The sequence below is a fragment of the Camelina sativa genome, chromosome 17 (assembly GCF_030686135.1).
Source record: "Camelina sativa cultivar CO46 ecotype springtype chromosome 17, ASM3068613v1".
In the NCBI taxonomy this organism is placed as follows: domain Eukaryota; kingdom Viridiplantae; phylum Streptophyta; class Magnoliopsida; order Brassicales; family Brassicaceae; genus Camelina; species Camelina sativa.
In genome coordinates this window covers 4,708,981-4,729,515 of record NC_141896.1, presented here as the reverse complement: position 1 = coordinate 4,729,515, position 20,535 = coordinate 4,708,981, and the positions used below count along the sequence as shown (strand labels likewise).

Below are 20,535 nucleotides of genomic sequence, written 5' to 3'. Positions count from 1 at the left end.
TTGTGGTATCTAATCCAACAGAACTGAACTGGTTTTTAAGGAGTGGTGCAGAGACATATATTCCTTCTACTAATTAATTAATTAGATCAATTCATCAAATTCTATATAAATATAGTAAACATTTGAGTTAGTGGTTGTAACTTTTTTGTTTATCTCGAATCGATTCACCAGAGTATATATTAATATAATATAACTGATATGGAAACAGATAAGAATATTAAAAAGTAGACGTCTCAAAAAAAGAAGGTTTAACCCGCCATGGCGCTAATGTGCATTGCATTAGGACGTCTAATCTTTCAGTTAGAAAAAATGTATATTTTGATGTAACTTTGGCACGAATTTCTCAACTGTAGATTGATAAATATCGTATGTGATTCTAATATAGTAATATGCTACTATCTAGCTGGCTAATACCGTATAGTTCATTAGTTTGTATAGAAAATATAAATAATTCGATAATCCATCCATCAATCGTTGTCCTAAGAAATGATTTTTAAAACATTTATTGATCAACTTGAAAGTCTTGGTAAAAAGTAAAAACGTTGGGACCAATCAAAAACAAAATAGCAGATACTAATAAATAAATAAATAAATAAATCAGCTTCATCAATATCATTCATCAACAAAGAATGTTGTTCTCACCGAGTTTAATTAATACCTCCGGTAACCGTAGGAGGAGATCTCAAACTGATTTCTTTCTGTCCGGTTCTCGTGACCGTACGGATACGAATCCCCGAAAAGGTAATCGGAAGTCGTCTTCCACGGATCAGAATTGCTTTCCCAGCAAGAAACAGCAGCAGCCGCACGATCTTTTTCGTCTTCCTGACGTCTTTTGTTACGTAAAACACAAGGAAAGTAACCTCCGAATATAACCTCGCAGAGATCCGTCGCTTCTAAACCGTAACCAGACGGAATATAAAGAGCTTTCACTTCTGCTTTATCTACAGTTTCAGGTTTCTCAGCTCCATAGCTTGAACTGTGATCTTCTTTCTCATTTCCATAGCTTGAACTGTGATCTTCTTCTACTTCTTCTTCATCATCTTCATCATCATCTTCGCTTTCATCTCCTTCTTCCTCACTTTCTTCATCATCTACTTTTTCTTCTTCTTTGATGGTTTCCATTGGTCTGGCTTCTTCTACCGGTTCAGCAAAAGTTACACGTTTCTTGACAACATTCTTTTGACCACCATCATAAATTCCAAGAGGCACAGGAGCGATAATCTCAGGAGGAGATGGAGCTTTCGCGTGAGGAGCGGTTGAACAAGGGTAACAAGTCTCCACCGATGGAGGAAGAGGTTTTCCGTAGGTTGCAACGACATCGTAGCCACCACCGTACGGCGTTGGATCGTACTCGTCGAATTCAGGCTCGTTGAAGTCCAGAGCAGAAGCTACAGAGCGATGGATCATAAACTGAGGAGGGGACTCGTATGTTGTGTAGAGATTCGGATCATAGAACAAGTGTTTAGGCTCAGACATGGTTGAAACAGAGTATGCAACATATGCAGAGGTTGTCTCAGTCTCTGATCCATTCCAGTTATAAATATTATAACTCATTGGATCATAAGCAGAGTAAGCAACGGTTGCAGAGGTTGGTTCAGACTCAGATCCATTGCAGTTATAATTATTATAACTCATTGGATCATAAGCAGAGTAAGCAACAGTTGCAGAGGTTGGTTCAGACTCAGATCCATTCCAGTTAAAATTATTATAACTCATTGGTTCCAAACCAAACTGTTGTTGTGGTTGATGATAATAATTGTGATCGTAGAGATTATTAACCTGATCGAAGTCGTAGGGGATTTGGTAATTCTCATAGAAATTAGCCATCTCAGATTTGATCTTGAGAGAGGTTGAAGGATGATGATCTTGATTGAAAGTTTCTCTCTGCTGCTGTTGAAAGAAAGAATAATTGGGTGGAGCTCTCTCTGTTCTGTGGATTAAAAAAAACTGATTTGAAATGCTTGGTTTAAGTCCGTCTAGTGTACTAGTGTCTTATTCCATGTGATGTGTTGATAAGGTGGGGACGACTAATGTAGATGGTGAGTTGGTGACGAGTGTGTTGTAGTGACCCTACCAAAAGAGTATCTACAGACGCACATAGTTTTGTCTTGTCTGAAAATGGTGTTGACAAAACGTGGTAAAAAGTAGTGGTGGACAAAGAAATCAAACCAGAACCAGACATATCCTAGTGAAAATCCAACCAAAGGTAAAAACACTTCTAACCAACCTGAGCTAAAGAAATTACTGAATAACATTAGCCGAAGCCTATACTAAGGCGAAAAACTTTAAACAAATGGTTCCTTGAACTTCATCCTACAAAACAATAAATATTGTTCAAGAAGGTATGGTGATATGTAGTATCATCATTTGATACTAGACGGATTTTACACCTGACTTCAATAAGCTAAGGACTAACAAAACGATCAAAACTCGCAAACACTCCATTACAACAGCTATCTTATCAGCGTTTAAGAGGAATCAGAGGCGGCTGGTTCTTGTCTTGGTTTCCTCTGTTCAGGAGGTGGAGGACCATCTCTCTTTCTTTCGTACCTCTTACTTTGATACTTTGTGTTATTGCGCTGCTTTGGTTGGTATGTGGGGTATGTGCAAGGGATAATCTCTCCATTGATGTACTTGTCACCTAAACCAAAAAAGAACGATCCAATTATCAGAAAGAGATACAGAGAGAGAGAGAGGAAGAGAGACTAGAAACTTTATTATCAGGCTTGGATAGGGTTACCTCCGTAGTCTTTGTTCTTGACATCTATGTAGGAGTCAGGCAAAACCCAGAGAACTCCAGGCAAACCTGTGAAAAATGAAGGACCGAGCGATCAGTATGAAGGTTTTCCACGATTACAAGCATAAGGTTTCAGCTAGGGAATTAAAACTCTTTTTGCTTAACTAACCCTTAAACTTCTCAGATGTTTCTTCGTCAATGGTGCATTGAAAGCCAGTATACGTGGTAGTACTGAATGCATACATGTTCTTCTTTGCCTCTTCCATGCTGGAAAACAGACACAAGTACCCTCAATATCCACACATAAATAACAGACACAAGTACACAAAATTGATTATAACAGCAGCACGACAGTGTAGATAGGATTCAAGTTCTCTAAAATAGCTAGCAGCAAACAAATAAACTAAAGTTATAGTCATATCTTGTGTAAGGTTAACTCATTTTCCGCCTTATCAAGGAAATTCTAGTCAGGAGTCCCAATCTAATGCTCTTCACAAGTGTACACTAAACCACTTTTCCATACATTACTTTGCTTACACTATACACATCAACTTATAACGAATAGACACCATACAAAACATCTGCAATTTACACAAAGGTTGAAGAATATATTCAACATCGATGCTCCTATTCCACCCACTATATAGATATCAAATCCAGACAGCATTGTTTTGCTTTTCATATGCCGCAATGTTCAATATGTTTGCACATATCAAGACATGAAAACAAATCAGCAAGAGATTACACACTAATATATTCATAACGAACGGACTTTAACCAACTTTATTCAATCCTCATGTGAAGTTAAAGAAACAAATTCTAGAAACTAGGTCAACTTCAAAGCTAAAGGCTTTTCACAGTTCACTAAACCCTTACCTTACATTTATCATCACAAACCAAGTGAAAACCCTAATCACATAAAACCCAAATCTTCCTATGCACAACACTAATTACAAGCAAACGAATCATGACAAATCCATTAACAAGCTCACTAAATTAACAAACAGAGAGAATCAATCACAAGCAAAAAAACGAACCTTCCAAGAACAGTAGCAAGAGTGTTAAGATAAGTATCAATCATCTGGTCTCTAGTAGGAGCAGGATCCTTGGGAAACTCCATTACAATAAGCCAATGATTGTAATCGCAACCAGGTAGCATAATCGTCTCTCTCTGCTCATTACCACTACCCCGTTTCGAAGAGTAATCCGAATCAACCGTCGCAGCTTTGACAATCGCCACACGACGCCGAGACCCAACGGCGGAGATGCTCCGGAGCAGAGGAGTCCATGTATCTCCTCCTCCAACGCGGATACCGGAAGGTGTAGCGAAACGATTCAGGTGGCTTACGGGGAGTAGGGTTTTGGGGAGAAGCGAAGAAGAAGAAGATGTTGTGAAGGACGCCATTGAAATTGCAGAAATTGAAGAGAGAGAGAGAGAGAGAGAGAGAGTGGTTCACTGCTTCGACACTTTCACTACAGATTGGAAGAAGGATAAGGTTTTTTTTATTTACTTACCTGCTGCAATGTGATGAAGAAGACCTATGAAACGACGCCGGTTTAATTAGGCCCATTTGTTAGTTTGGGCCTTTTTGATATTATTATGTTTTTTTTACTTACCTTGCTGCAATGTGATGAAGAAGACCTATGAAACGATACCGTTTGATTAAGCGCATTAGCTAGTTTGGGCCTTTTTGATTATTATTATTATGTTTTTTTTACTTGAAATTTTTTTTAAAAAAAAAGCTAAATTGGAAAAATACACTTTTTCCAAGGTGTATTGTCTTCTCCACCAGTAGTGACTGTGTTTGAGAAGGGCAAGAGAAAAGGTCGTGTCTTTATGTTTTTGTTATCCAGAGATGGAGAAAATGGTGGAATTCATTAGAAAAGACTGTAAAGTAGAAGTCTCTTTGGAAGGAAACGTAATGTTTAATGGTTCTTATTACAAAGCGATTCCGGAAGAAGATCCAGCTGAATCAGGAGACAAAAAGATCAAAGTTCGTTTCTTGACGCTGCTCAAGAAAGACCGTTCGGGTCCTCTTATGAAATCCGTCGATAAGAGGTTTATTCGACCAGTCCCACCTGAGAATCTGAACGACGGCGTCGTTTTTGAAGAAGGTTTGATGGTCGACGCTTACATTAAAGATGGGTGGTGGACTGGTGTGGTAGTGAAAACGCTGGAGGAGGATGGCAAGTATTTGGTTTACTTCGATTCCCGACCTGACGTTATCCAGTTCGAGAAAAAGCAATTGAGGGTTCATCTTGATTGGACCGGCTTCAAATGGGTCCGACCTAATAATAAGGTATGAGAGGTCTTTGAATCGTTTCTTTTCTTCGGTGTTTGTTTGCATGTCAAAGTTTTAAACTTTATCCGTTTGTTATATGTTGTCCTTGAAAGGAATTGGTCAAGTCTGTTTTTAGTTGCGGGACAATGGTGGAATATAGAGTTGATTTTGCCTGGCGTCCGGCAATTATTATCAAGGAATTGGAGAATGAGAAGAGATTTATTGTTTAGTACGACTATGATAAATCCTTCAGATGCATCGTTGATTCTCGAAGTGTCAGGCCTCCGCAGCCTTCTTTTTCTGTTGGAGAGTATGATTTGTTGGATCATGTTGAGGCGTTTAACGACTTTAGGTGGCGTGAAGGTGTGGTGAGGGGAATTGTCTTTGAGGGACGATACATGGTAAGTTTCGGGGATTCAAAGGAGGCTTTACAATTCAGTCACTCTAATCTTAGGCCTCCAATGGAGTGGGAAGATGGAGTTTGGCATAAAAGAACTAAGGTAATTTATATCTCTGGTTTCAGTGAACATTGTGTCGGTTTGGTATATTTTTTAGTGGGACATCTTTGAGGCTGATTTTGAAGTGTTGTTATGTTTATTTCCATTTTCAGCCAAAACGCCAAAAAGAAACTCCTTTAGAAACTAAAAATGTGCAGACAAAGGCACCGCCGGGATTTGAGAGGGCTGATGATGTAGTAAATGGTTAGACTCTAGTCATAACCCCACAAGTTGATTCTCATATACCTTTATTATATGTGCGCCATGAAATTGATTTAGAATGGTCTCTATTTTTTCAGATAAAGAATCTCGCTCACATGTGTCCCCTGAGTCCACGAAGAATCAGAATGGCTTGGGAAATGAGTCAACTCGAGAAAATGTATCGTATTAACATAATCTTCATGATTGGTGTTTATCTTTGAGATGGCTCTCCCTTTGGTTTTAACACTTTTTATGCACAGATGCCTAAGGAGCATAACAGCCAAGTCTACACTCGGAAGAGGAAAAGAGGACAACTAGAAGACAGTTCAGACCTCAATGAGACTGGTACGTTTCAACTCTCATTGGACCTTCTTGCATTTAGAATCGGCTTGCAATGGTCAAAAGTCCATGAAACATCTAATGACTATTACTGGTAGATACGCTAAACAAAGTTCTTTTGTTCTCAAATGATACAGAAATGGTTTTTCCTTTTGCAAAGAAGTCACCGCTTTGGAAGACATATGAATCAACAGAGGTCTTCAAGAGAGTACCACAAAGTCCACATTTCAGCCCATTGTCAAATACTAAAGAAGATTTCCGTGAAGGGCAAGCATTAGGTCTGATGGTGACTTATTCTCTGTTACTGGAGAAATATAAAGATCTTGAAACCGACGTTTCTGTAAGCCAACTACATAGCCTCAAAGATTCCTTTTCAGAGCTAGAGAAATACGGTTTCAATGTTGCAACGGCTTTATCACGGATTGACAAGGTGTTGGCACTCAAAGATAGACAACTACATATATTGGAGGAACTAAAAGGTCTTGACAAAGAGAGGACAGATGAATCTAGCAATAATCGCAAGGCTAAACTAGAGTTTGATGAGATGGAACGAAAAATTCTTGAGGTGAAACAGAAGATGCTCGAGCTGCTGAGACAAGAAGCGGCTCTGAAAGAGAAAAAGGATGCATCCAACAAAAAGATATGTCAGATTGAGTCATGTGCAAGAGATCTCGGTGTCCAGCTTGAAAATGTGGAGTTTGAGTTTGAGACGACTTTGTCGGCTCCTTGGTAAGTTCAGAAAAACAAAACTATGATGAGCTCTTTCTAAGTTGATTTAATGATTTTTTTTTCTGGAGATCATTGTCCCTTGTGGATTTATGGTTGATGATGATGTTAAGTTTCACTAATTAACCTTACAAGTCTTGAACCAATCACTAGTGTAGTTCCTAGGTAGAACACTCATCTCTTATTCGAATGGACTCTGGTAATGATACAAATGCAGTTATTATTACATGGTTGTTATCTAATCTTTTTACCTTCCTTTTTGTTGATTTCAGGTGATAGAGTAAGCATGAAGGCAAGAAAATGCGGTAAGTGTAGCTGAAGATCAGAGTAGAATGTCTTTTTGAGTCGAAGTATCTTATGTGGTAGAGACTTGTAATCTAACTAAAAGGTCTTTTAACTCTCAAGTCTATTTTTTGGTCGTCGGATCACGTAGAGAGGAAATGAAGCTAAATTATGTATAACAAAAGCTAATTATGTACTCCCCCGGTATTATAAAGCTAGTTGTCAAACATATACATTGTACACTACAGTATGAAATTCACAAAGACAAAAAAAAAACGAAATGAAGGATGAATAAACAAACAGTATTAATAATCTGATGCCGATAATATATAACTTTTCCTATTCATTAGGTATTTTGTAACTTTATAAACATGATTTTGCATACGTTTATACAAATAATTTTCTATATAAACAAATATAAATATTGTGCTATAAATTGATACTTACGTTGACACTTGTTAACGACCTTGGACATCGGAGAGAGTAACGTCATTAACAGTACTACCGGTTTCTCCGGTGGGCCAATTATCTGAGCTGCCGCCACTTTTGACGTTTCTCCTCCTTCCCGCTGTAAACGCAGGATGCTTCGGAGATGGAAGATCAATGGCGTTATGACCTAACATGAAGACAACAGAGGACATGTCTGGTCTGTCCGAAGCGTTTTCTTGCACGCAAAGTAACCCAATGTGTATGCACTTCATTACTTCGCTCTCATCATAAGTCTCTTCACCCATTAAGTTGTCTATGATCTCCGTTGCTTGACCTTTTTCCCATAGATCCCAAATCTACAAGACAAACAAACATACATTTGCTTATGTTCTGTTTTTATTTCCACCCCAAGTTATGTGAAAAAGGATCAAGTTTTTACTTACATGTTTCACTAGATTCAAAGATTCCTCATAGAAAGCACTATTCTTCTTTCCCGTTACGATCTCTAAGATCAATACTCCAAAGCTGTAGACGTCTGATTTAATAGAGAACTGGCCGTCCATTGCATACTCTGGTGACATGTACCCGCTGTGACAGTGAGATTGAAACGACCTTAAAAGATTGAAAAAACGAAGTTGGAGAGTTTTGTAGGATTGATATGGATTAACTCACTATGTTCCAACGACTCGATTTGTGCTTCCTTCGATTTGGTTACCCCCAAAGATTCTAGCCAGGCCAAAATCCGCAATCTTCGGTATCATTTCGTTGTCAAGAAGTACATTGCTGGCCTTGAGGTCTCTGTGGATGATCCTCAGTCTTGAATCTTGATGAAGATACAAGACTCCACGAGCAATCCCGCGGATTATCCCCATTCGTTTTGGCCAGTCCAACTCCGCTCTCTGCTCTTCATCTAGCATGAGGATAACAAGAAAGAAACAAGAATATTCAAAGTCACTGATCATCCTGAATGGTGAGAATTTGAATCTATAGAGAAAGTGTTCAACGTACGGAATACGAAATAGTCTAGGCTCTTGTTTGGTAAATACTCGTATACCAACATCTTCTCTTCAAATTCAACACAACATCCTAAGATCCTCACGAGATTTCGATGCTGCAACTTCGATATCAACTTGACCTCGTTCTTGAACTCTTCCATTCCTTGGCCCGAGTTTTTCGATAACCTCTTCACTGCTATCTCCATGCCATTTTGTAACACGCCCTATAGTAACAAAGTAAACATTACCTATTACTTGTTATTGAACCTAAAGATTGATCTTTTGGAAAAGCGTTAACAAAGATATTGTGTATAACATATATTTTCGGCATGTGTGAAGATGGTTTTTGCTTCTTCCATACCTTATAAACAGGTCCAAACCCACCTGCTCCAAGCTTGTTTTGAAAAGCGAAGTTATTCGTTGCTGCAGCAATCGTGCTAAGCTCAAAGAGAGGCAACTCCCGGCTTCTAGATTTGTCCTCAAGCTCTTCAAGTATGAATGAGTCTTCAAGATCAAAAGAGCTCGGAGCGAAGCTTCTTGAAGTTTTTCTACGCCTAATAGAATCTGCCCTTGTGCATGTTTCAAATAATTAGCTGTGAGCTAAGCAAGCAAACATATAATCTTAAACCATCATCATCAGAGAGTTTCTTACGTCGTCGTTTCCTTATGAAACAGAACAAAGTGATCATTAGTAACATCACGACTACAGCCAAACTGATGAGGATTACAAAAAGTCTCCTCTTCCCTGATGAGCCATTTCCATTCCACCGTGCTGAAACAAGCAAACAAATAAAAATAATTCCTCTGCACTGACACATCTCCTTTGTTGCAATGAAACAGAACAGTTTGCAGAGTATATGTATGATATGTACCTAACTCTGCCTTATCAACGCGTAGGTAGAAGTCTTGTCCCGAGCTCAAGTAGGTCCTTGTATCCAACATATTACCGTGCCATGTCAAGCACCCTTTTTCTCCGTCTTCGCTCTCGTGGTAAGCGCTCGCATAAGCGACACAAGAACAGTTCTTCAAGCACCTCTGTTCGCATTCCTTCAATGTTATGTTCATATCAACATTTACAGATGATGTATTTGGAATCTTCACTCGCTTCAACTTTGCAAACCCTTCTTTCCCATTACATATCGAAGCTGCTTTTATCCTCGCGCACCCATCCGAAGCATCCCTCAAGAACCAATCTCGGGGTGTCCTAGGCTCGTACCCTGGTAAGCAAGAGCACTCAAACTTGTCTGTACTGGTGGAATCGCAGTAACCGTTAAAGCCACAGTGGTTGTAGACGTCACACTTGTCTTCTGGAGCTGACCAGAACCCGATCCATCTCTTATCCCTCCCGTTCCAGCTGAACCGTTGAAGAGTTCCCGTCTCGTTAAGCACCATCCGTGTTATAATTGAAGCATCCAACACTCCATAAGTGATTGATACTTCATCCGGATTACTCACAAACGAGACATTGAAGATAAACTTGTTTGTCATTTCAGGCACACCGCTCCATCTCTGTCCTGTCCATGACCCAGTACGCCACCACAGAGTCGGACCCTTGTACATCATCATTTGAGGAAACCCTCTACGTTCTATCCGGTATGTAATGTTTCCAGGACCAGGGTCACCAGGTGATCTCCACGATGTCATAATACGATCCACATCATCTTGACGAGTGAATCCAAACTTCATAAAAGGAAGCAAAGTGTTTGTAGGATGATTAAAGCTCTCCCAGAAACTTTTCCCTGTGACAGGATCAAGCAGAACAAGGTTGCCTAAATCAGTTAGCTTCGCAACTAAAGCCGGTTCTGAAATCATATCGATAACACCAGTAGACCAGAGAGGCTCTGTGCCATTGACAGATGCATACACACAAAGATTCCCTCTGCTACTGAACTTTATCAGACCAGATGTGTCATTAATAGGATGGTCTCTGTTTGCAACCCATACAACAGTCTGCTCAGAGACTTGAGCATACCAAATCCCAACATACCTGAGCTTTGAATTCCCAAGGCTGAAGAATCCAAAAGAAAATCTCTTTCCTTCAGAGAACACAACATCACCATCTTTCAAAGACTGTCTTCTCTGGATCGTGTTGTCAGAGAGACAAGATTGGAACAAGAGGGATAATAAGAAAATGAAAAAGATGAAAAAGATCTTCATTCTTTGTTGGTTTCTGATCAGAGTTTGCTGAAACGTATAAATGATGTGTCTTATTAAAAGCCAAGTGGGTCTCAACTCAACTAACAACATTAACTGCAGATATCAAAATCAGTCACACCTTGTTCCGGATTTCTCTCAAAGGTTGAACTTTCAAAAGTTGTAAAAACTGATTCATGTGAATGTTAGAGCATGACACGAACTAATATGGTTTACCCAACACCGTGAAACCTTTCTTCCTTGTCCACTGAATCATTGCCTCTTTCATTGTGCAAGAAACAGTCCACGCCACCACAATTTCCCCACAATAAGTACTTATGTATTAAATGACAAGCATATTATGATATTTAAAGACCTGTTTTTTTACACAAAATTTATTGAAGCTGAAACTTTCTAAACAAATTCCAATTTCCAGATGAAATATGTTAATTCACTGGCATGTAGAGATGATGTTCGTATGGAGATATGTCTGAATTTGGATATGAACCTATATCACCAGTGTCTATACATACATAGAAACCACTTGCCATGATAATGAATGGTTAAAAATGAAAGAGCAACCTCCAATAAGCATAATGGAGAACAAATTATAGATAATAACTCTACCGGACATATTAACCACTACCCTTAAAAAATATGCAAATTATTCAACGTAGAAACACTTACCATCCCAGAGCAGGTGAAGATAAAGTTGATAATGACTGTCAATTCAAGTAAAAAAAAAAAAAAATCAACCTCCAATATAGCAGAAAAGGTATCCATAAATCCATCATAATGAAGCAATTACAGCTTGGTTGTAAAAAAAAAAAACTTGACTGCAGGTCCATCCGGTGCATAGAAGAAGAACACTAGAATGAGCAGAAGAGAAACATGTAATGCACACCTCAGTCCTCAATTTGAGTTTGTCTGCCAAGCTATTTACTAAAAGGATATCAAATGGCGGCCATCTCTTCTCCTTGTTCCTCGTGATTCACAATCCTGACAGTCTCACGGGAAGTTACAAAATGATGTTAGGCGTAGGAAAATATCAGTTTCTTCACTATTCTTCAAGCAAGTAAATGTAGAACGTATTCCTTTTAGATATGGCAGTTGAGCAGGACTGAAACTAGTAAACTAAAAGTAGCTTGCACATAATCAAACATTTTCTTACCTGTGGCTTCTTTCTTATGGAACAGAATCATCATGGCAATTCAGAAGAGTGCAACCACAACCAAACTGATAACAAATGGTGTTTAATTTCCTCTTTCCGGATGAAGCATGTTTACTAAACAGATCTGTAACAGGAAACTTACAAATTGTTATGTAAAGGTCTTCTTTACTGAGATGTACGTATATGTACCTATGTCGTTGTGTGTACAAATACGTAGAAATCCTCCTGAACTCTTCTATATGCTTAGGGACCGAACTCTACACCGTTTCTGGCAAGCACTTCACCTTGACCTGAGTGATGTTTGCTATATGATAGAAATGAGTGAATGAACGAGTGATGTTTGCTACAAAAACTTTACAGTTATATCATCTGTTTGGAAGCATTTGCTTTAAATTAGGACCAAACACAAACACAAAGTGACATCAATTCCCATGGCATTGCGCCAAGTTCATTAATCAGATCTGACAAAACCTAAGAAGTAACAACATTTTCATTGATACAAATTTGGATTGGTTCCAGAAAAATTTCATGTGAAAAGCTACAGCCTGTCTAAAAGTTAGACCATTCATTTTGATGCTGCAGCAAGTAAAGCCTCCTTATCTTCCAGAGCCTTGAGCTCTTGTCTCCACTCCTCCAACTTAGAGAACTTTTCTAACTGCTCTGGCTTTAGGTCTCGGGGAGCCGTCTTCTGCTGTTGAGCTTCCGTGAGTCGGATCTGCAAATGTTAACAGGAGACAATTAGACAAAACTGCTAGCTTGGGAGCATTTACCTTGTCTCAGAAACAATATTGCTATGATTTGAAGAAAATTGATCAAGCCAAAGGTTCTCAAATGTCTATTCTAATTAAAGCAGCTGAGAAAGCTAGAAAGATGGAAATCTTACTTTCTTCTTAAGTGCGCGTATTCTTTTCTCTACATCTTCTCCTGTAGTTTCTGAATTGGGAGCGTCCCCAGGAACAGCATTACTGGAAGAAACATCCAAAGCCTCCATTTGAGAAGCCAATACATTCATAGATTGGGATCCATTATTTTGACTCTCGATAGAAACAGCTTCTTCTTTGTCTACATTACTAGCTGATCCATCCTCAGAACTGTTACCTTTTTCTGCAGTAGCCTGTAGAGGTGATAATTTGGAAATACTGAAGACCAAGCTATTAGCATATGAAGCTTACACATGTATAGAGTCAAAACGCATACCTGCAATCTCTTCTCTTTCTTTCGTTCGTTCCTCTTAGCAGATTTAGTCTTTGGTTTAGGGGCTGGATCAGGTTCATAACCTGGAGGCCCCAGTAAGTCCATCTCCTTCTTCATCTATTGCAAATTAAATACAAATTAGAAATAAAGAAGCACGCTATCCACAACCAGTACCGAGAAAAATCAAATTTACACGATTTGTTTTCACAAAACATTAAAAACAGAATACAGAGTTGAGGGAATAAGGATTACATACCAGAGAACCTTTGGACTGATATTTGACAACTTCATCTTGTGGAACATATCCAGCTCGAATCCGGATGGGCTTCCGGAGAGTACCATCAGGTCTACGTGTGGGCTCCAGAATCCTCTCACCTTCTTTGAGATTTTTGCTAAGTTCTGCCATTTGCTTTCTTTGTTCTCCGCTTTTGTTGCTGCTTCCCATCTAATCCCTTCAGAATTTCAATCACCCTTGTAACTTCTCTTCTTTCTCAACTAGCAAGTACACTGTTTTCTGTAACAAATTTGCAGGGTTTCATTAAAAGATCATGGACTAAACATTATATGCGAATCTAGTATTGGTTTAACAGCGAGTTAGAACAGTTTTGTGAAAGACGCTAAATGCATACAACATTAAGTTCATACATATTTAAGCTTGTGTGTAAACAGTGAGTATACAAGTAACAACAGATATTCGAAAGATCACAGAATTCAGTCGCAAACATGTACTCAACAACACTTTGGACGATATAAATTTGTAGGCAAAATATATTTAACACACAATTTCTAAATGAAGGTTTCATATCGCCAAATCGTATTGTGCTGATCAGTAACTAGCAAGGAAAAACAAACCCACTCTCGACCCTTATGCATTCTTATTTCACATAAGTAAATCCCCGCGGAATCATCAATGTACATCAAAACCCAAACGTAGAAGATACGAGAAGCTGGAAGCAAAATACTCAAGAAATTTGCCAAATCAGACACCAAAGTCTCTCACTTTCTATAACCACACAAACAATCAATGACTTGGTGCTTCAAATTCATACCGATAACTCAGTTCAATAGTTTAACACTAACTTTGACCGTCCCTCAATTAGTCTAGTCAGATGTGTCCCATTAAACTCACTCCCCTCTTCTTACTCGTCAACAAAGTACAAGTACAAAGTCTGAAGCTTTCCTTCTGTCTTATAATCAAAGTATAACCCTTTGGTGATAAAACTGAATTTGACTACTATGAGTAATAACCTCAAGCCAACTTTTTTATGACAGATCATAAAACCAATACATACCCAAAAGAAAAAAAAAAAGAAAAAAGAAAAACCTTTTTCCGATTCCAAGTTAGAACGACCCTTACAGCTCAATTCAATGCCTCTAATTCGTCTCCTAATGTAAAACCAAAACCGAGAAGGCGAGAAATCAACCAAATTTAATTTGTCTATTTTTTTCCGGCGGCCGGAGTTCCTTACACCTTGGTTCAATCATAAAGAGAGAGAGAGAAGAAAAAGGTTAAGAAAAAAAAGAAAAAGAAACTGACCTTGGAGTTGGAGATTTCCTCCTCCGTCGCCGGAGAGCTCAAAGTGGTTATATACGATGAAAGAGGATTTGTCGACCGTGAACACTGACCCTAAAGAATGAGATCGAGACAGGTTAATTGGGGTTTTTAACATTCTTCCTTCGTGTAAGTATTTAACTTTATTAAAAAAAAAAGTTGGACCAATCAAAATTGAATAACCAAAAGGTAACTAGAGCTGTAAATTTCAATATGAGAAAAGTGAATACTTAGGTAGGGAGACAAAAGTATAATAAAAACTATGGAATAAACTAATTAAATGTGACGATCCACACACAAGTTGTTGTCTTTCGAGACCGACCTAATTAGGCTTTTTTTGTTTCACACCATTTTCCTTGGTTTGACAATGTCACACGTCGACGACATAATAAGATGACGAAATCAGAGTGTTTATATTTATTTAGCGTTTAAGCCCACGAGGTATCCAATTTCCTTTTCTGGGCCTCTCTCTCTCTCTCCGAACGAAATCACTGACCTGACCTATTCTCTCTCGTCTCCTCTCTCTCTCTCTCTTCTCTCCGTGTCGGCTTTAAGGTCTTCTCCGGTAAGGAAGCTTCTTCTTCGAAACCCAATTAACCGCCGGACGGTAAAACGCTGACCGACTAGTTCCTTTACCCTTTCACCCTCCCCAAGTTGAAGTCAATGAGAAAATGCTCCTCAGTTTTAACGTTTTAGAGATCCATCATACCCAACCACCAACGTTTTCACATTATTCTCTTTGCTTTGGTTTCTCACCATCCTCTTCTTCGCTATGTCAAGGTTTGTCACCACTTCCTTAGTTTTTTTTTATTAGGGTCTTTCTTGAATTCCTGATCGGATTTTTGTTTCCCATTTCCTCGGAGACTGATTTATGAAAGCTCTTGTTTTTGCATAATTTATGTATAAAGTTTCGAAATTTACGAGTTTCTATGGTTCTTATTGTTGATCGGATCCTTCTCTGTTATTGGTTTGTTGCTATTGCAGATATTTGATCTCTAGAATCGTTGGGAAACAAACGCAATCTCTTATCTCGAACAAGAAAGATAGAGTAACACAATGGGGAAGCTATAGAACTGCTTTTACAGCTGCTCTAAGGTCGCCTCAATTCAGACTTCACTCTTCTTCGTCTCCTAGGATTCCGAGTAATAATGGGTATTGTACATTTTCCCTTCGTGATCTTAAAGGAAGTCTTTTGAGTAATCACCTGTCACGGAGTTATTCTACTACTACTGCAACAAATGTAGTTAGTCATCATGCCCAAGTTGCTTGGAGAAGGCTTCATTATAAGTATTCTGCTCGTATTAGTACTATTGCTCAGGCCTTTTGCTTGTCTCTTACCCGTTCACACTTGTTAATACCTGGTATCGTTGCTGTCACTTGTGGACAAGTAGCGTGGGCGCAAAGAGCTCCTGGTTCGGCTATAGATTACTATGCTTCAGATAAATCTCTCTATACAAGGGCAAAGAATGGTCCTATCTTCCTGTCTTCGTTGTTGTTTTCGGTTATAGAGGCTTTTATTTTGATTGGGAGAGCTTTTTATATAGCTTGTTTGTTTACTCCGACTGTTTTGATGGGGCTGGTTGTGGAATCATGTGGGCCTCGGTTTAGGAAAGTGTGGCTTCAGATGGTCCATCGAACTCTGGAAAGAGCAGGTCCTGCTTTTATCAAATGGGGTCAATGGGCAGCCACAAGGCCAGATCTCTTCCCTAAGGATTTGTGTTCACAGCTCTCAAAGCTTCACAGTAATGCACCTGAGCATAGCTTTGCCTATACTAAGAAAACTATCGAGAAGGCATTTGGTCGTAAACTTTCTGAGATATTTGAGGAGTTTGACGAGGCTCCAGTAGCATCAGGGAGTATTGCGCAAGTACATAGAGCTTCTTTGAGGTTTCAGTATCCAGGACAAAAGTCCAAGTCTTCTTTGGTTGCTGTTAAAGTTAGACATCCGGGTGTTGGTGAATCGATTAGGAGAGATTTTGTGATAATTAACTTGGTGGCAAAGATATCGACTATAATTCCAGCTTTGAAATGGTTGAGATTGGACGAGAGTGTGCAACAGTTTGGTGTCTTCATGTTGTCTCAAGTTGATCTCGCGAGGGAAGCTTCTCATTTGAGCCGGTTCATATATAACTTCCGTAGATGGAAGGATGTCTCTTTCCCTAAACCTGTGTATCCGCTTGTACACCCTGCTGTTTTGGTGGAGACATATGAGCACGGAGAAAGCGTGGCACGTTATGTTGATGGAATGGATGGACATGAATGGATTAAGACTAGATTGGCTCACATTGGGACACATGCTCTCTTAAAGATGCTCCTGGTATTGCCCTCTTTGTAATCTTTTAAGTTCACTTATTACTGATATATGGTTTATCAATGCAGTTAATCTCACGTGAACTTTTTACTTCAGGTTGATAACTTTATTCACGCTGACATGCATCCGGGAAATATCCTTGTCCGGAAAAAGGCTTCCCGTGGAGGCCTTTTCAAAACGAAGAAGCCTCACATTGTTTTCCTTGATGTGGGAATGACTGCTGAACTCTCAAAGAACGACCGAGAGAACTTACTTGATTTTTTTAAGGCGGTTGCGCGTAGGGATGGCCGGACTGCTGCTGAGCGAACACTTAAACTATCAAGAAAGCAGAATTGTCCCAATCCAGAGGCTTTTATCGAGGTAATAAAATTTGCTCCAAGGTCCTTTTATACCTCAGGATAACAGTTGACTGATCAAATATTGAAGATATCTTTCAAAATTCTTTCTTTTATGATGGCTAATGCTTTTAGACTCTTACAGGAAGTAGAGGAAGCATTCAAATTCTGGGGGACCCCTGAGGGAGATTTAGTACATCCAGCAGATTGTATGCACGAATTACTTGAGAAAGTAAGACGTCATAGAGTTAATATTGATGGGAATGTGTGCACTGTGATGGTAACAACATTAGTTCTCGAGGTGAGTCAAAATCGTCCCTACTTTCAAAATTTAGTGTAGATATTAGACCATACTAAGTTTGATGGTTGATGGAAGGTTTTGAAATACATTCCTAAAGAGCGTGGAACCGAAAACTAAGCTTTTATAGAAATAGAGGTCAAAGATGTTGTCGTTGAAACTGTTTGTAGCTTAGAGCCTTAGAGCATTGTACCCTATAGCTTCGTTTGATCCAATTACTTGTATAACTCCAGAGAGATTAAATTTTCTTTTTGTCTGAGTAATCGGTTTGATTGTAGGGTTGGCAACGGAAACTAGACCCAGGATATGATGTGATGCATACGTTGCAAACAATGGTGTTGAAAACCGACTGGGCTAAGTCTCTTTCTTACACGGTGGACGGTCTGATGGCGCCGTAGGAGAAGAAAGGTTCCATCTTTTTGAAATTTTGTTTGTAGGACTCGAAACAATTTACACATCTTAGATGAGTGAACATAGAAAGAAAGTACATGTTCTTGTGTTCCTCTTGTTTATTTTTTTCTCTCTTTTGCTTTTTATTGTTATGGATTTTGGTTCATTCTAACTACATAGAATTGTATTTACGTGGTGGTTTCCGATGTTAACCACCCGTTTGTTCTCTGAACCGAAGAACAATGAACAAAAACAATGAAAAAGACTGTCTGAGAATGGTCCAGAGGATTTGAATAAAGTGTTTACATCTGTGTATGTCTCTGTTTATCAATTATCTTCTACGTTTTTTCCTTTTGGCTTTGTGGTTTGATTTTGACAAGGGTTACAACTGCAACGAACAAGACCAAAATGCCACACACACAATAGATTGCTTATATTCTATCCATATCTATTTTGTATTTCCACAGGACGATCAACGAGCATGATCTCGTGTCTTGCAATACTTAAATAGTCCATAAAATGGGCGCTGAATGATTCAAATCTTCTTGATCTGTAAATTACAATCGTTGAATGTGATCGCCATGATCAAATGCATTATCATACAAACAGATGGCTGTATACACATAACTCGTACTGGTTCACTATTAGCATACAAATGGCCTCTCAGCCTCTACTCATTTAGAAGGTTACATGACTTTTTCATCGAACCTACATGTTTGCTATATATATCACAGTTTTGAAAACAAACATGAAAGTATTCTTTTGACATGAATCTCTTTCAACGGTTAAGGCAAATCAACCATCATAAGCCGCTGATGATACCAATGCCTAAGGCAGACCTCGATTGCGGTTTATATGAACTGTTGTGGCTGGCTGTTAGGGTTGAGATGACATAGTTGATACAATGACTGGAGGCGAATGCAGCTCAAGAAACGCTTTTCCTTCAGGATAGCCGCCTATGCATAGAGTGTCTCCTCGACCATGCCAGATACCGTCATGGACATTGTTCATCTCCAATGTTTTCGATTCCTGCAACGCATCACATCACAAGCAAGTTCAACCAAAATGGCATAATGAATACAACTTGTTTTCAAGAGAACGATCTGTGAACAATACACACCTGAGTTAATGTACAGAATGGACAGACGAGATGGTGGATGAAATCGTCAAAGAAACTATCAGTACCCTGTCCAAAGTAAGAGCATCGAAAAAGGTCATGATGCAGAAAAGAAGACAAATAACTTTCTCGTAACACACTCAATCAAGAGAACACAAACAAAAAGAAGGAGTGTGCTTACTCTAATGTTAAACTTCCTTCTTATCTGCATACGAAAGAAACCCAAGTAGGATCCAATCAAAAGAACAAAAGCGATAGCCAGATAGAGAAAGCAGTGCCTTTTGGTTACAGCAAACGCAGCAACGTTGAACAGGATACCAGCAATAAGAATCATATGAACAGCACCCTAACACATACCAAAAATTAGTCAAGAGAAAGTCAGCATCTTTCCATGAGAACGAAGCTACACAAAAAAAAGGTCCAGAGATCAAACTATATTTATAAGATCTTATACCTGAAGAAAGCAAGAACCAAAACCAGTCCTTGTCATGTTTTTCCCGAATCTATAGCATGGACAGCTGCAAAACAAGATTAAAAAAACAAACACTATTATACATAAGCTTCAATATCACTCTTTTTCATGAATCATAAACAACTCAATTACTTTAATTTACAGTAAATGTTTGTCCCATTATGCACCAAATGTTACATAGATATAAACACCAATAAGTCAAAGGGGACAGAAAGCAACAAAATTAGAATATATGTTTCCCTCTCTAATATTCTGAAACAATTTGACCTTAATTTGACTAAGTCAATTACCACAATAGAAGAAGCTTAGCTCATCATCAAGCAAATGTCAACACAAATCTAAATTGCGAATAAAACCCAAAACTTTCTCCAGGAAAAAGTTATAATTTCTGGAAAATTTTGCTTTTTCGAATTAAAGAATGATATGAAATGAGGAAAGGATAAAAAAGAAACGAACCAAGCGGATTCGATACAGAGATGACGATCCTCGAAGCAATCCATAACATCGCCTTCCCAAAGCCGCAAAACACCGCCGCCGTAATCATCCTCCGTCGAATCGTCACCATCGTAGCTCTCGAGTTTCCTCCATTTCCCCTGAGTCTGAAGCGCAACCGTCGAGCAAAGCAGATCGAAATCCAACACAGAGATTCCTTCAAGTTCCGTTAGCCTCTCCCTCTCTTCAACCTCTGGCTCTCCGCCGCCGTCTCTAATGTCGGCGATTACGGCTCCTCCGCCACTCTCTAGTTTATCCAAATCCGCCATTGATATTCGAAAGAGAGAGAGAGAGAATTAATTAGGGCTTTTCCTCTTTGGTATCTTCTCCCACCCAAATGGATTTGTGCCTTTTTGGATATTAATTTTGTTTTTATTGTTTTTTTTTGCGTTAGAGAGTGGTTTGGCGGGTAATTAATTATTCATAAAAACCACAGCTTAAAGAACTCTGTCATTATTAACGGTACAGCTGTTGCCATGTCAGATATTTCGGCTAGTGGCATGTCAGATGTTTATTTTTCTCCTTATCCTATGTCAGTATCTTTCCTTAATTTTTAAGTAGGTTTTATTATCATTTTGGAAT

The 20,535-nt window shown here is 38.9% G+C and overlaps 7 protein-coding genes across 15 annotated transcripts; 2 read left to right on the top strand and 5 right to left on the bottom strand.

Moving 5' to 3' along the window:
• Positions 1-487: 487 nt before the first annotated feature.
• On the bottom strand, positions 488-2,107 carry LOC104755393 (uncharacterized). The gene has a single exon (XM_010477762.2). The coding sequence runs from the start codon at positions 1,825-1,827 to the stop codon at positions 652-654; it is 1,176 nt and encodes a 391-aa protein (XP_010476064.1). The 5' UTR covers positions 1,828-2,107; the 3' UTR covers positions 488-651.
• Positions 2,108-2,284: 177 nt separating this feature from the next.
• LOC104755392 (multiple organellar RNA editing factor 9, chloroplastic) lies at positions 2,285-4,267 on the bottom strand. Its single transcript, XM_010477761.3, has 4 exons — positions 3,775-4,267; positions 2,907-3,004; positions 2,741-2,806; positions 2,285-2,641 (listed from the first exon to the last, which is right to left on the bottom strand). Exons 1-4 carry the CDS (start codon positions 4,140-4,142, stop codon positions 2,469-2,471), a joined length of 705 nt encoding a protein of 234 aa, XP_010476063.1. The 5' UTR covers positions 4,143-4,267; the 3' UTR covers positions 2,285-2,468.
• A 240-nt stretch (positions 4,268-4,507) lies between these two features.
• On the top strand, positions 4,508-6,789 carry DUF2 (agenet domain protein). Its single transcript, XM_019239286.2, is given in 6 exon segments — positions 4,508-5,037; positions 5,133-5,519; positions 5,630-5,720; positions 5,816-5,895; positions 5,978-6,062; positions 6,194-6,789. Coding segments are annotated over 6 exon segments (1,683 nt in total). The 5' UTR covers positions 4,508-4,593.
• Positions 6,790-7,369: 580 nt separating this feature from the next.
• On the bottom strand, positions 7,370-11,478 carry LOC104759176 (G-type lectin S-receptor-like serine/threonine-protein kinase At1g11410). 7 transcript variants are annotated; one of them, XR_015587016.1, is made up of 8 exons: positions 10,476-10,679; positions 9,361-10,227; positions 9,141-9,260; positions 8,873-9,052; positions 8,502-8,712; positions 8,166-8,403; positions 7,937-8,081; positions 7,370-7,849 (listed from the first exon to the last, which is right to left on the bottom strand). XR_015587016.1 is itself a non-coding variant. In XM_087495741.1 (8 exons), exons 1-8 carry the CDS (start codon positions 10,546-10,548, stop codon positions 7,523-7,525), a joined length of 2,184 nt encoding a protein of 727 aa, XP_087351867.1. In that variant the 5' UTR covers positions 10,549-11,478; the 3' UTR covers positions 7,370-7,522. The 7 variants fall into 7 exon arrangements, 2 of the variants coding, with proteins under 2 accessions (XP_087351867.1, XP_087351866.1); XR_015587015.1 differs by having other exon boundaries at positions 7,937-8,064; positions 8,850-9,052; positions 10,476-10,677; XM_087495741.1 differs by having other exon boundaries at positions 8,850-9,052; positions 10,476-11,478.
• A 684-nt stretch (positions 11,479-12,162) lies between these two features.
• On the bottom strand, positions 12,163-14,843 carry LOC104755389 (partner of Y14 and mago). Of its 3 annotated transcripts, XM_010477759.3 has the most exons (6): positions 14,524-14,654; positions 14,311-14,372; positions 13,243-13,500; positions 12,990-13,103; positions 12,676-12,906; positions 12,163-12,507 (listed from the first exon to the last, which is right to left on the bottom strand). In XM_010477759.3, exons 3-6 carry the CDS (start codon positions 13,429-13,431, stop codon positions 12,358-12,360), a joined length of 684 nt encoding a protein of 227 aa, XP_010476061.1. In that variant the 5' UTR covers positions 13,432-13,500; positions 14,311-14,372; positions 14,524-14,654; the 3' UTR covers positions 12,163-12,357. The 3 variants fall into 3 exon arrangements, with proteins under 3 accessions (XP_010476061.1, XP_010476060.1, XP_010476062.1); XM_010477758.3 differs by lacking the exon at positions 14,311-14,372 and having other exon boundaries at positions 14,524-14,843; XM_010477760.3 differs by lacking the exon at positions 14,311-14,372 and having other exon boundaries at positions 13,243-13,493; positions 14,524-14,669.
• On the top strand, positions 14,821-18,187 carry LOC104755388 (uncharacterized). The gene is made up of 5 exons (XM_010477757.3): positions 14,821-15,318; positions 15,523-16,855; positions 16,946-17,209; positions 17,330-17,485; positions 17,761-18,187. Exons 1-5 carry the CDS (start codon positions 15,311-15,313, stop codon positions 17,878-17,880), a joined length of 1,881 nt encoding a protein of 626 aa, XP_010476059.1. The 5' UTR covers positions 14,821-15,310; the 3' UTR covers positions 17,881-18,187.
• A 205-nt stretch (positions 18,188-18,392) lies between these two features.
• Positions 18,393-20,387, bottom strand: LOC104755387 (uncharacterized). The gene is made up of 5 exons (XM_010477756.3): positions 19,918-20,387; positions 19,444-19,507; positions 19,171-19,335; positions 18,993-19,058; positions 18,393-18,901 (listed from the first exon to the last, which is right to left on the bottom strand). Exons 1-5 carry the CDS (start codon positions 20,220-20,222, stop codon positions 18,749-18,751), a joined length of 753 nt encoding a protein of 250 aa, XP_010476058.1. The 5' UTR covers positions 20,223-20,387; the 3' UTR covers positions 18,393-18,748.
• Positions 20,388-20,535: the final 148 nt, after the last annotated feature.